This window comes from Pan troglodytes, chromosome 18 (genome assembly GCF_028858775.2).
Source record: "Pan troglodytes isolate AG18354 chromosome 18, NHGRI_mPanTro3-v2.0_pri, whole genome shotgun sequence".
Taxonomy (NCBI): domain Eukaryota; kingdom Metazoa; phylum Chordata; class Mammalia; order Primates; family Hominidae; genus Pan; species Pan troglodytes.
The window spans coordinates 25,677,232-25,691,167 of NC_072416.2; the positions used below are offsets into that span (position 1 = coordinate 25,677,232).

Sequence of the window (13,936 nt, forward strand, 5' to 3'; positions counted from 1 at the left end):
AGCGAAATCTTACCATTTCAAATTAGAGAGCTTTAGAAGTGCTGTACCTAGCACGGCATGTGGTTCACACTTGTCAGGAACATCAACTCCCCCCACCCCAACCCTAAACCATAATGCTGTGCTTTAGGGAAACAAGATCTGTCCTGATCTGTATTCAACACTTTCTGGGAACAAATGATGGCTGGTGGCACTCCCCTAAACAGAAACCCCTGTTCACTGATACCGTATCCCCCAACTCATACTGAATAAACATTTCCACACTCAGAGGCTAACCACCTGCAGGCTGGACTTCTAAAATGCGTAAGAGATCTTTAGTGCCCCCACGTGGCCATAGGTGATGTGACATCCTCAGTAGGGAGTTCTGTCCTGAAGGGTGGGAAAGACAGCTGGAAAAATGTTGTTTGTATCAAAAATATTAAATATCTAGGGTATGAGACAGCGCAGGAAGAAGGCCCCTTTTATACTGCTATTTCTTCCCATCATAAAAGTTTGGTAAGGGGGGAAAATAATGCGAAATGTTGAACATCTGTTGCATTGAACCAGAACGTGAGTTTTTGTCCGGAACTTCCATGGCCCAGGACAAACTGTCTCTAATCTGTCATGGAGGAAATGGGAAGAACCATCCGATTGTGAAAATTATACAAGCATGGATGTGATTTTTTGTTTTAAACTTTTACACAGAAAACATATGTATACATCTTTCTGTAACTTGTGTTTTAAACACTGCAATTTTAAGGCATTTTGTAAAGACTGATGCAGTACAATTATTATTATAGTCAACACCAAAAAGATATCAGTTGGCAAGGGGGAGAAAGGAGAATTGTGGCTTGAAGAGGACATCTTGTAATAAATTTATTGTATTTTGTTACATTTTCCACTTTTCTCTTAATTCCAACTGTATACTACATAATCAACGCTGTTTCAGAAATAAAATGTTTCAAACATAAAAATATAAATTCTGCTTCTTAAAAGTGCATACACTTTGAATAATAAAACATACAAATAAATAACAGAAATCAGTGACACATCTCATGCACTTGTTCTAAAATAAATTTAAAATGTACGATACACTTTTCTTCCAGCCTCTAGGAAAGACATCCTGCCTTCCATATTACTGTACAACTGAAAATGAAAACGACACAGAAATCACTATCCACGGTGCATGAGTAATACCAAAGCACTTTGTGTACAGTGATGTGACATGCAGCTTTCAAGACAACTACAGAAATTCCAGTGTAAAAACTGAAGAGTTCAATCAAGAAACGACTTATGTCAATGAGGCTTAAATTCAATTTTAACCAGTGGTGAGAGGCACAGTTGGTGAGCAGACCTCTATGGAATGCAAACACGTATTTGAAAGGCCTACAAAGAGAACTCCAACTTCGGAAATACTGTAACTGCTTTTGCATTTGGTATGACACCACACCATTTATAATAGCACCTAGGAAATTTCATATTGCATTTGGACGACTGCAACAGATATCACTATTCTGGATGGCCTTTCTAAAGAAACATTTCCAACTTGCATGTTTACTTGTATCTTTATTCCTTAAAATGTTGAAAACACCAGGTAAATTGTGGTGTTTTGTAGGCAGCATGAGGCTCGACAGAATGAAACCATCAGATTACTTCGAAGGTGTTGTAGTGCATTCAGCTCACCACAGATTAAAACTAAATTTTATTTGCCTCCACAGTTAACACAGAGTGCCAAATTCTGGGATGTGTATTACCTAATGGTAAAACAAACAAAAAACAAAACAAAACAAAAACACACGAAAAAATAGCAATAAGGGTTTTTTTGTTTTTTTTTAAAGACACCAAAGAAAATGTTTCACATTCATTTTCAAACTAAAAAAAAGAATTCCTGAAACCACATTCTGGATAAGAACTATCCTAGAGAATGAGCAAAAGTAGGAAATTCAGCGGCAGCCTGGGGTTTGCTACTGTAATTCCTACAAAAAGGCAATAATTCTATCAAAAGCAGGGACAGGCTTTCCAAGGCTAGAAAGGTTGTTTCTTTTCTTCTTCGACAATTTCTAGCTCAGAGTGACTTCCCTATTCCCCCACGGGCCTGGGGAAAAGGTTCTGGGGACAGATGCAAACCCCGCGGGGACACTCAGCCTGCTCCAGCAACTAAGACCACCAATTTCCACCAGACTGGCGAGTGCTAGGCCATTCACAACATGGTCCAAGCTCCCCAACTGGGCCTTGAATCAGAAGGGCCCTTGTATTTCAAATGGGAGTTTGATATCAGTATCTCTCAATTCTTTTTATTCTTATTTTTTTCTGCCTCTCCTACACAACTGAGGAATCAGTCACTCCTGAGTAATTCAAACGGCAGTGATTCTCGCCATAATTCTCAGTAAAGGGATGACGTATCATAGTGGTTCTCAATCTGTCTGCAAATTAGAAACACCCAGCAGCTTTTAAAATACATGGTAATTCCTGGATCCCACCCCTACATGAATTAGATCAAAAGCTAGGGACTGGGACCCAGGCACTGTATTTTTTAAAGTTCCCCAGCTGATTCTAGTCAATGTGGGTCTTCACTATCTCAGACAAGTCATTCAGAAGAGGCTTAAAAGAATCTTGAGGAAAATACATGTGTGAGATTCAAAAAAGTCTCTCAAATCTGCTGTGCACCCCTTCTCCCAAAAATTGGGAAACACTAAACAAATGTAAGATGGATCTAGAACCGAATCCACTGCACAACACTCCCAGAAATTCCATGGGCTTAGTCTAATTGTGATCAGTGGCTGGGAAGCCCCAAAGCTTTTCAAAATAGCTCTAAGTCTCTACAAAAGCATCTTTTAATTCTTAGCACTATTAGAAGCCACATTCTTTCCTTGTGACCAAAATAGAACCCTTGAAGATATAAAAAATTAAAATCTATAGAAAATGGCAGGTTATTTTTAGAACAAAACACTTTAGGAAAGCCTTCAGGCTAAATACAGTATGTACACCAATGATGTGTGTTCAACATATCCAATTCCACTTCTGCTTGCAAAATACTTTACAATCTCGCCAATGATCAGAAAAACAGCAGAGAAATATATGCAGAGCAAAACAAGAAATCGCATTCATGCTCTTCTACACAATGATGAGTAAGCCATATTTTGAAAATCACAAATTTAAAAATAGAGCTCCATAATTGTTGCCTTTTTTTTTTAAGACTTAACATTTCATGTCTATATGTTTTATTGTTTGCTTGCATAGGTAGTAAGAGCATGCTTTCTGAGTTATATGGAGGCCACGCACAATTGTTTTTACTTGGGGAAAAAAAATGGTCATGCTCAAAATGCATCTGCAAAATACTCTGAAAGTTGATCAAAAGGCAGTGTGAGAGTGTTCATTTAAATAAAAGCACTGGATTTCTCCCCAAACCATGTAGTAGAGTTTAACAATAATGTCCCCTTTATGAAATGAAAGTTAAAGACAGCCTGCACAGTAACAGCTACTTTTTGTGTTCGTTTATGATAGGTACTGGTTTGTCAGCAAAGTTTGCCTTTCTCAACTACAAATAATACAAAGTTCCACGCACCTCCAGAATACGTGTTTTATTGAAACTGTGCTTATGATTTGCATACTATTTCAAAAATCCAACCCAGAAACACTAGTTAAATCTTTGTATCCAATAATTATAATAACCTACATAGGAAACAATCACTTCCGCTGTTCAGTAATTTGTCCGAATGAAATGTAACGTCTGATGCCCCTCTATGTGAAATAAAGCACACTTATTTCAAATAAATGAGCTTTGTTCACAGCTCTTCTCTGCTCCATTTTCCCTAAAGGCTGCCACTCTTGGTCCCTTTACATACTGTTGCTATTTTTTTCATGATAGTTATTTTAGAGGAATGACAATGTTCCCCTCAAATCCCACATCCGTCTCATACAAACATAAGATGACCCAATGTTAACGTAAAGTGACTGCGTAATGGATTTTCAACCCCTAAATAGTAGAGACAGCTCAGTCTGAAAAGGTGGATGGAAGAGTAAAATGTCTCTAAAGATGAAGGGCACTTTTGGTTTCCAGACGGAACAGACTTGCTCAAGAGAACCACAAGCCTTAGCCGATTTGACCGGAATCCACGTGATCTCTTTTCCCAGGAGAACTGTCACTCCATTTAGGACACCATCACATCCCTTGCTTGATGGGCTGTGCTCCCAGGGCTCCTCAGCTACAGCAAATCCCTGAAGCTTTCAGTTTTGCCTCTGTGCTCAAAGCAGGCCCTCCATAAATGTTTGCAGAATGAATGATGAAAACAAGATTGCAAAAGCGTGTCAGGCAGCCTCACAGATAATTACAGTATTTTAGCACACCACAAATACTCCCACATCCGTTCCCACTGGTCCAGCATATTATTACTTACTTTCAGTTCAGCTGCTTTCAGGATGAGAAAATACAAAACGGATGGGAAATGGTCTAAGATGACTGGAGCCTAATGGTTTGAGTTTCCACATTATCTAAGGGATTACCAAGGCAAGATGTAGGGCTGTCTTAAGGAATGATACGGCCTCAGTGCAATGGATGTTTACAAGAAATCAAGAATAAAACTTTTTTAAAAAAGCAAACAAACATTAGAGATACAACATTACTGTTGGTGATTATTTTGTGCCTACCAGGAGATGACTGCTCTAATCAGGCCCATCTAGATGTCAACCAGAAACCCAGGCCTATCATCCCTAGCAGATAATTTTTAACCCCAAAGCACATACACGCTCATTGTGCTAAATATTGCTGGGAAAATTAAACAAAAAAAAAAAAAAAGAAAGAAAGAAAGAAACCAACACCAAGTCCCCAACCCTAACAATGAACTAAATTGAATCAAGTAACTACTTTCCAACAAGATACTTCCCACCTCAAGGAGCACCTCCAAACTTTTGGGCCAAATAACCTTTCCTGTGGCCTAAAGTTGTACCTAGTAGTTGGAGATAATGAAATTTTCACTGTTTACCAACCATGGAAATAAAATAGCTTCATGATGTCTAGACAATGCCATGATACTTCCTGATTTTTTCTATTAAACCTGAAACAAGGACTAAACTCCATGACATACAGTTTATAGACACTGACATTTTATTCCAGATCCCATGGAAAACCAAAGGGATTTGTAGAAACGTTTTTCCTTTTTTTTTAAGTCACTAGACATCGTGGAAAATCCATTCCTAGATAACTCAAGAATAAAAATATTTACCACTGTGAAAATTAAACTAGTTTCTATTAATGCTTGACTACAGCAAAAAAGAAGTGTTATTAAAAACCTTTGTCTAATCAAACTATAATTGTTTCAGAGATTCAGATAGGAGACTTCAAATGAGATCTACCTATTAAACAAAAATGAGAGGTTTGAGTTAGACATTCAATTCCTGATATAGATGATCTCTTATTTGGTGCATCTTTTTCAGGAGATAAAAGCGATACAGAAAAACGAGAGCAGTGGCTACACACTGATGGGGCTGTGATGTGCTGGGCTGAAAGCAATGACAGCATCGAAGGCAGCCAGTTGCCGCAGATGTACTGAGCAGATGAGAGTGGTACTGCTTTGAGAACCCACCAAAATCTGAACAGTAAAACCAGGACAGCGAGTGAAGAGGTGAGTACAGGGCTGAGTGCAATGGACAACAGGCTCACAGTCAATGAATCACATGGAGCACTGTGGTAACTTTCACAAGGCTAAATGTCTAAATCTTAAATACTGCCAAGGGTCTAAAATTCCAGCTACCCTCAACGGTAAGTGGTCTCCAGACTTGCAAGTTACCGGCTAATGCGCAAATTAGCAGTAAAATAAAGTTAAGTAACGTACTAAAAACTTTTCCCAAGAGATATTCTTGGGGGGAAAAAAAGAAAAAAAAGGTAGTGCAGAATTCACAGCTATGCATGCATATGTGTTGTAGTTAATTCACACACAGCAATACTGAAAAGGGAGGTTATATATGGATCTGTGCACCAAGGGTTCAAGAAGAACTTGAAGAGTCTGACGAAAAACGCTAATATTTAAAAGCACATAAACTTAGCATGCTGTATTTACTGGCAAAGTGACAAATGCTATTCAGAGAGAATCAAGACCCTCACTCTCTTGACATTTAAAAAAAAAAGAAAAGCTAAAAATTGAGCAGGAAAGTATTGCCAGGAGACCTTGAAAAAGCTTGCAAAACTATATACTTTGCTTATCTGTGAGGTTTTTTTTTGTGAGGTTCTCCTTTGTAAGAAATGCAATTTGCACTGACACGGCCAGATGGAACACACTCCAAAGCCTGCTTGTGAGTTCTGGGCATGAGATGAAATCTTAAGAACAAAGAAGAAATAATAAATGAGTTACTGAAAGGCAGCCCTAACAGAGACTGACAGACAGGATCTGAAGTGCATATGTAACACTTGATCACACAACGCTTCAACATACCACCATTGGCTTTTGGCAGAAGGCAACTTCTTTCCTCTCCAAGCTACAAGATGAGGGAACATGAGCCCACAGACACAGGGCATCGTGGAGCTTCCCACCTCTAACGGAAAAATGCAACACCTGACAAGGAAAATGATGTCCAGTCTTTCACCCAGTTTAGAATCTGGAAGTTTTTTTCCAGGAATCTGTCAAAGGTGTTAACTGCTCTACTACAGTGCCAAATTCCAAGAGCCTTAGCTAGTAATTTCAGAAGGAAAAAAAATTAAACGAGTGACTGGCTTTCTGGCTATCCAATCTGCCACTTCCTAGGACCTATCCCAAGAGTCAAGACAGGTTTTGGTGCACATGTCACCACAGATATGAAGGTGGTGAAAGGCTTCATTTCTACCTCGAAAATGTCTATCTGTGGCAGTAGGAGAAATGACACAGTCACCCACATGGCACCTTCCTCTTTAATCCATTTACTGGTGTGCAACCATCCTAGACTAGCTGAGTATATACCTGAGAAACATTAGTGTTAAAATATTGCCCTTTACAAAGACTGGTAGATGGGGCGAAAGTGCAGAAAGCAAGAGTTTTTCCCTCGATTTGTTTCGTTGTTAGAGTCACAGTTTTTAGAGCTCCTGGTGCCACCCACAATCCACAGTAAGGACAAGTCCTGCTCAGAAGAAACACGAGTCAGCTCCTTCCTCCTTCTACGCACTAATGGTAGCTTTTCTGGTTCACAGGTTTCAAAACTCTCATATCCAAAGAAAGTCATTAGAGTTCTCTAGAAAGAAATATGTACAATTGCTAAAGGGACCGTCCTGGGTATCGTCTACAATTATTCCAGTTAGCTTGGTGTCAACGTTTTGCCTATGGCTGTTATTTGGTTCAATGGTAGAATAAGGCGACGCTTTGAACAATTTGCAATTGAATTAGATACACACACGCATACACTCACACACACACACAGTCGGGCACGTGACTCAAAAAAGTACAAAACAAAAGCACAGGAGGCTTTGGTGGGAGGGCAGGGGTTCTAAATAAATAAACATCTTTACAGATAAAACACTTCGATTGCAGAAATATCACTGAGGTTTTTGAGAAGGCCGTGCAGAGGTTTGCATGCTAGAAGATAACTTTTTTGAGGATTTCTCTGCAGACTGCCTGCCACCCGGAGACGAGGGAACTCCAGAGTCTAGTTGGGAAGACTTGGATTTGCGAGCGGACAGCAGGGAATGTTTGGCAGAAGCAGGGTCCTTGGAGACAAGCTGCTCTTTTCCCGTCGTATTTGCATTTGGCTGCTGGGAAGCTGGAGGCTGGTGGCCTCTCTCTGCCTTGTCGTCCCCGGTGTTCTTACAGACGGACTTAACAGAGCTCCCACCAGCCTTTTTAGAGAGCAAGGCTGTCTTGCCAAGATCCGTCGAGCGCCGGGTTTCCTTCTGTCTCAAGGCTGATTTGAAGAAGGACAGCCCCTTGTCCTCAGACTTGCTGTCCCTCTTCAAACCAGACTTGATGCTTGTGCTGGGGGAGCGCAGGCTGGCCATGGAGGAGCTCCGCACGTGCTTCCCGGCCCCCCTGCCCTCCCCTGCTCGGGCCTGGCTCACCCGAGGGGAGTTGGGTTTGGAGGTGGAGGTGGCGCTGGCTCTGTCAGAACCCAAGCTTTGTCTGGAGCCCTCTCTACTCAAGCTCCGGTCTGAAGTCCTGCTCTTCCCAGGTGGGAAAGGGCTCCTTGTGGCAGGGCCCGAGGCCTTTTTGGCAGATGTGGAGGAAGCAGTGTAGGTGAGGGCCGAGGCTGACTTCTGCTTCTGTGGCGAAGGAGATGACACGGAGTCCTGAGATTTCGGGGATGACTCCTTTTTGGGTTGAGCAGGGGCAGGGGATGAATGCCGTCCACTGCCCCTGGAAGAAGAATCTGCTTTGCTGCGGGAGCGGGAGGGCTTTAGAGAGACTTTTACAGGAAGAGGAGAAGAAGGGGATGTACTTGAAAGGGATGACTCCTGGCTTGCCAAGGCTGGTCTCCCCTTCCGCAAGCTTTTCTCTGGCTCAGAAGTGCCTTTGGAACTGGGGGATCTCTTAGTTGTGCTCTCTGGTTTCTTTGCGAGTGAGCCTGGGTGGCTGGGGGGTTTCACCTCTTTGACTGGAGAGCTGTCTACGGAGTCGCTCTGATCCACATAAGCGATCTGACTATTGTTATCAAATGGACAAGAGAGCGGGGGCAGGCGGTCCCCTTGTGCTGAATGTTTGCTCTGTGTATCTACGACACTGGAGTTCAATCTGCGGGTGTCCGATTCGTCTTTGAACACGCCTTCCATGACAGCCAGAGGGGCCCGGCCCACAGCCTTGTGCTCACGGCGACTATGACTGTCGCTTGGTTCCTGGTAACTGCTAGAAAGGTTCCGCAAGCTACCAAAGCAAGAGATGGAGACCTTGTCATCTGCTGCCTCCCCAATCTTCTCCAAGGTGGAAGCAGAGCTGTGAATTGGCGAATCCCCTGAAAATCGGGATGGAGAATTGGAGCGCATCTGCAGCTTAGCAGACAGGGACCATGAAGGTCTCATGCAATTTTCATTGACCGCCAAGGGGCTGGTGACAGAAGATCTGGATGACAAACTCTGACGCTGGACACTTCTCACAAATGGTCGAGTTGAAAAGCCTCCTGAACACAGTAAAGAGAATACTGTTAAGTTAAGCCAATGAAGACATTCTAACAACACTGTAAGACACTGAAGGTGAAACGAAGGTAAGCCTCATGGGATGAAAGGAGCATGACCTTCAGAGCCAGCCCATCTGGGATCAGGGAGTCCCTGTGTGGCTTTGACTTTTCTGAGCCCAGTTTCCTTATGTATAAAATAGGGACATTCTAACTCAGGATCATTCTAACACAGCAAACTTCTATTCACCTCCTTGCCCTACATCAGGGCTCGGTATAACTTTTCCTGTGAAGGCCTAGACAGCAGATGTTAGGCTTTGCAGGCCAAACATTCAACTCCGTCACTGCTGCATGAAAGCAGCCACAGGTGACACGTAAGAAAACGTGTCTGACTGCGTTCCAAAAATCTTTACAAAGAAAGGCAGTGGGCTGTATCTGGCCTATGGGGCTACAGTTTGCTGACCTCTGGTCTAACTCACAGGGCAAGTGTGACGATTAAATACAACCTTACAAGTCCTGTGCCCAACAGAGCACCTGGCACTCCATAGATGCTGTGAGGTATTGACCCAGCTTCATTACCTTCCTGAAGGTGATCTGGGGCTCACAGAAATGAAGTCCTTGACCAAGATTACACAACTCATTAAAGGAAGAGCTAATACCAGAACCCAGAACCCCTTGACCCCCCGCACCACTCAATTCCACATGTAAGCTGGCCTGTCATTGTTGACTACAGATGTGGATCAACGCAAAGAGCTAAAAAGACTTGGATATCATATACTCCTAATTCCAGTAACTTAAAACTTCCCAAAAAATATTCATAATCAGAGACCAGGCGTGGTGGCTCACGCCTGTAATCCCAGCACTTTGGGAGGCCGAGGTGGGCGGATCACGATGTCAGGAGATCGAGACCATTCTGCCTAACATGGTGAAACCCCGTCTCTATTAAAAATACAAAAAAATTAGCCAGGCGTGGTGGCAGGTGCCTGTAATCCCAGCTGCTGGGGAGGCTGAGGCAGGAGAATGGCGTGAACCTGGTAGGCGGAGCTTGCAGTGAGCCGAGATCGCGCCACTACACTCCAGCCTGGGAGACAGAGAGAGACTCCGTTTAAAAAAAAAAAAAAATACTCATAATCAGAACCACATACTCCTATTTGGTGTGGCTCAAAACGTCCTAAGAAAATATTCTAAATTAAATTTTCTACACAATGATACTACAGTTGTGATATTTACAAAATTCTGTCTTTATAGAGCCTAAGAAACAGGCTCTATTCTGTGGGCACCACCCAGCACCATTATACAATGATGATGCTTAAAAGGATATTGATTTCACCAACTGCACTGCTTAAAGATAGACTGAGGCAAACCTTATTGAGGCTTATCATTAAAATGACAGTGAATTCTAAGTTTAAAGGCAGTACTGAAAATAACCTCTGCCTAAACAAGCAAAGGTTCACCAGTCAGTTTTCCATAAGATGTGAGGAGCCGGAAGGAGCTTAGGAATTGCAGTCCAGTGTTTTTATTTTACAAATAAAGAGGAAGAGGCAACAAGCCAGAAGAGGTGGCAGAGCTAGAGCTATGGTGCAGCTCTCTTCACCTGGCATTCTTCTTCCAGCCTATTGCAATTTTAACTCAATTTCATTTTCTCAGAATTATCCATCACCACTAGAAGCAGATTACAGTGATCGAAATGCTGGCTGCAGACTGAGACTTGTTGGCAGATTGAGTCACTGTGTTCATTATAGAAGCTGCACTCACTCCTCCTTCCAGCTCCCAGTACTGTGGCTGCCCGGTCCTTCCCACACCACCTGGGTCCCTGTCGAAACTAAGGTCTATCCTGCCATTACCCAAACAGAAAGTGAAAGTTTAAAAAGAAAAAAAAAAAAAAGAGTTCAATTTTTATCGGACTTTTTACTATCTCTATGCAAAGGCAACAACAGCTTTTGTTTTAGATGCTTCTGTACTAAAAAGAACATTCCACAGCTTCCTCCCTGGGGAGCAGCATGTTGGAAGGTGAGGCTCTCCTGGGTCCAAGAGAGCCAGGGGCCTCCGTGCCAAGCCTGGAGCCGACTCCCCACCAGGTGGCCTGGGCAAAGCACAATCTCTCTGAGCCTCTTCCAGCTATCCTGCTTTTTAAAACACTTTGGGAAAAAAAAAAAAGTATACATTGGTATATAAAGCTCCAGCCTCCACAAGAGACCTTACAAGTGGAAAATAATGAAGCGGAAGGAGAAAGTACTGGGACACAGGAAAAGCAAATGACTCTGTTAATACAAAATGCTTCTTAGGATCGTAACTCACAGCTACACAGCTCCACTCCCTGTAGCTCCCTTTGGGTTCTCCTACCATCTCCTTGGGACTTAGCTCCTAGAAAAAACACGAGGGACTCTGCTGTGTCTGTGAGTTACCATTCTGGAAATTTGTCACCAAAACCCACACCCACCATCATCTTCACTCCTTTCTCCAGTCATCTCCACGGACTCAGAGAGCGACGCCAGGGAGGTGCGTCTGGAGGAAGCTGCAGAGGTCACGCTGGCTGGCTTGCTGCCCGGGAGCCGGCTCACCCAGTGTTCACACAGGGAAGAACTTGTGGAGCCTGCAGAGAAGAAAACAGGCATAGAGGTCTGGCTGGGGTCCCTCGGCCAGCCCTGAGCCACACACACCCTCATGAAGGTGCTACGAGCTGAGCTGGGGGGCATTGATGTCCTCACCCCGAGGTCAGCATCAATTCCCAGACCCTGTGTCATGTCGTGCCTGTCCGAATATCCCCAGTTAAGATGAAAAGATGAAAGGCAGACTTCCTGACGCATGAAATTTGTAGTAATAAAATGCAAGGATAGGGATGAATACTTTATAATGTAAGTCTGAGTCTAAAGAATTGGCAAGAGAATGGAATAGACAAGCATTCATACATTCATTCTACAAATATTTATTAAGCATCTACATGCCAGGCACTGTTCTAAGCAATTGCAGTAATATTTCTTACACAAAGAGAAGAGAGGATGCGGCAGTATACTCTTTTTCTCTCAGCCTCACTGTTTTAAGGAAATTTGTAACCATTTTCATAATATTAATAATATACACACACACAGCATATGTCAATCTGCCCTGTCTGTTCCAGGGATGCCCTTAAATATTTATTAGGGCAAGAGAAATTGCTCTTGAAACAGAGTACATGAAGCAGCATGACTGTCTCAAGTAGACCTCAAGAAGGTGTCATTTCTGAGCACATCTGAGACTGGTGGAAGAGCACTGGAGTTCCCGCTGTGTTAACTGAGTGAGTGGCTGTACACTGGGTGGGCTTGGCCCCCAGCAGGGCGTCATTCTGCTTGAGAGATGCCTTGTTTTCACTGCTTTGAACTCACCCCCTGCAAGCTTCAAGAGAAGCAAGGATTCATAGCCCCTAACCTGACTGCACATCACCACATTCCAATCCTCTGTCACGCTCTCTTGAAGTCAAACTCTGCATTCAGAAACGTGTGTCCACTTGTTTGGATTATGTGTGGCTGCATTCATATTGTGTGTGGGTACTGGTCCCTGCGTTTATTAAACACAACAGGCTGGATGTCATCCGGCTAAACCCAAGCCACCTAGTATTATTATCACAGCCATCAATCCTTCTCCTAACAGAATAGTCCAATCTTCTCACTGGAAAAGCAGACTATTTCTAATGGTCCTTTACCCTTTACAAAATGTTTTAACACACATTTATCTAACTGGATGCTTACGACGACCCCATGAGGTAGGCATTATTATTACACCTGTATTATAGATGATTGCTATGTGGCCCAGATGGGACAGGCTCCAGGATAACCCCAGGACAGGGGGTAGTATGCCACGCTGCTTTTCAGCTCACCCATGCATTTATCCACAAGAACACATCATGAGCTTTCTTTGCACCAGGTCCAACCCACTGTCCCCAGTGAACTCCACTGGGCCACAGGTGCTGTCACATTCCTCCCCAACTTCCTTGACTGCAGTCATTTTAGTTTCCAGATTAAATGGAAACGTAAGGATTCATCTGATCAAACTGACAGAGTCATGAGAGCCTCCAGAGAGGTCCTCTAGACCATTCATTACAATCTTTTGCTCTGGAAAAAACTGCCCAAGAACAAGAGTGGACCTCACCTGCCACCGAGCTGTTGGCTGACCATGACGGGATGGCTGTCCGCCTCTGGTAGAAGAGGATGTATGCTGTCTGCGTGCAGACCTCATCTTCTGACAGCTGCTGCACATCGCTGTCATCGAAGCAGTACCAGAGGCCGTCCACAGAGTTCTTACAGTACGCTGCCAAAGAGAGCCCGCCATCAGCACCAGGGGAGGCTGCACCAGCCACTTCTTGCGACCCACAGACACCATCTCTTTGGCTCATCTAATTAACTCAAGAACGTTTTAAGGCTGCGTGTAGCAACACAGAAAGAGATTTTAAAAAAATTCTAAATTCTGTATCACACTCGAGCAAAATGTCTTGAGAAATTCCAAACCATTCCAAGTAGATGCAGTTCCAGTTCATCTTAGAAAACACACACTTATTTAAACCAATGGGTCTCAACCAGGGAACTGTGTCTGTGGCGGGGGGAGTGGGATTTGGCAATGAATGGAGATGTTTTTGATTGTCACAACTCAGGGAGAGGTGCTACTGGCATCTAGTGGGTAGAGGCCATGGATGCTGCTAAACATTCTATAATGCACAGGACAGCCCCCTGCAAGACAAAATTGTCCGACCAAAATATTAATGGTGCCAGGGTGAAGAAACCCTGAGTTCAGTGTGTTGCAACATTTTAGTGTCTATTAGAAATAGCAAATAATATGAATAGAAATAACAATATAATGATATGATAGCAGATAAATATAATATGTAACACTTATTATGTGCCAAGCATCTCATTTAATCCTCAGA

At 43.1% G+C, this 13,936-nt stretch overlaps 1 protein-coding gene across 4 annotated transcripts in view; it reads right to left on the reverse strand.

Moving 5' to 3' along the window:
• Positions 1–837: 837 nt before the first annotated feature.
• Positions 838–13,936, reverse strand: part of USP31 (ubiquitin specific peptidase 31) — an 88,199-nt gene continuing 75,100 nt past the window's right edge. For all 4 annotated transcript variants that reach the window (XM_016929620.3, XM_016929623.4, XM_016929624.4 and 1 more), the window contains 3 exons: positions 13,165–13,323; positions 11,480–11,632; positions 838–9,045 (listed from right to left, as the gene is read on the reverse strand). In XM_016929620.3, the coding sequence (XP_016785109.1) occupies positions 7,475–9,045; positions 11,480–11,632; positions 13,165–13,323 (1,883 nt within the window). In that variant the 3' untranslated portion in view covers positions 838–7,474. The remainder of the gene's footprint in view (positions 9,046–11,479; positions 11,633–13,164; positions 13,324–13,936) is intronic.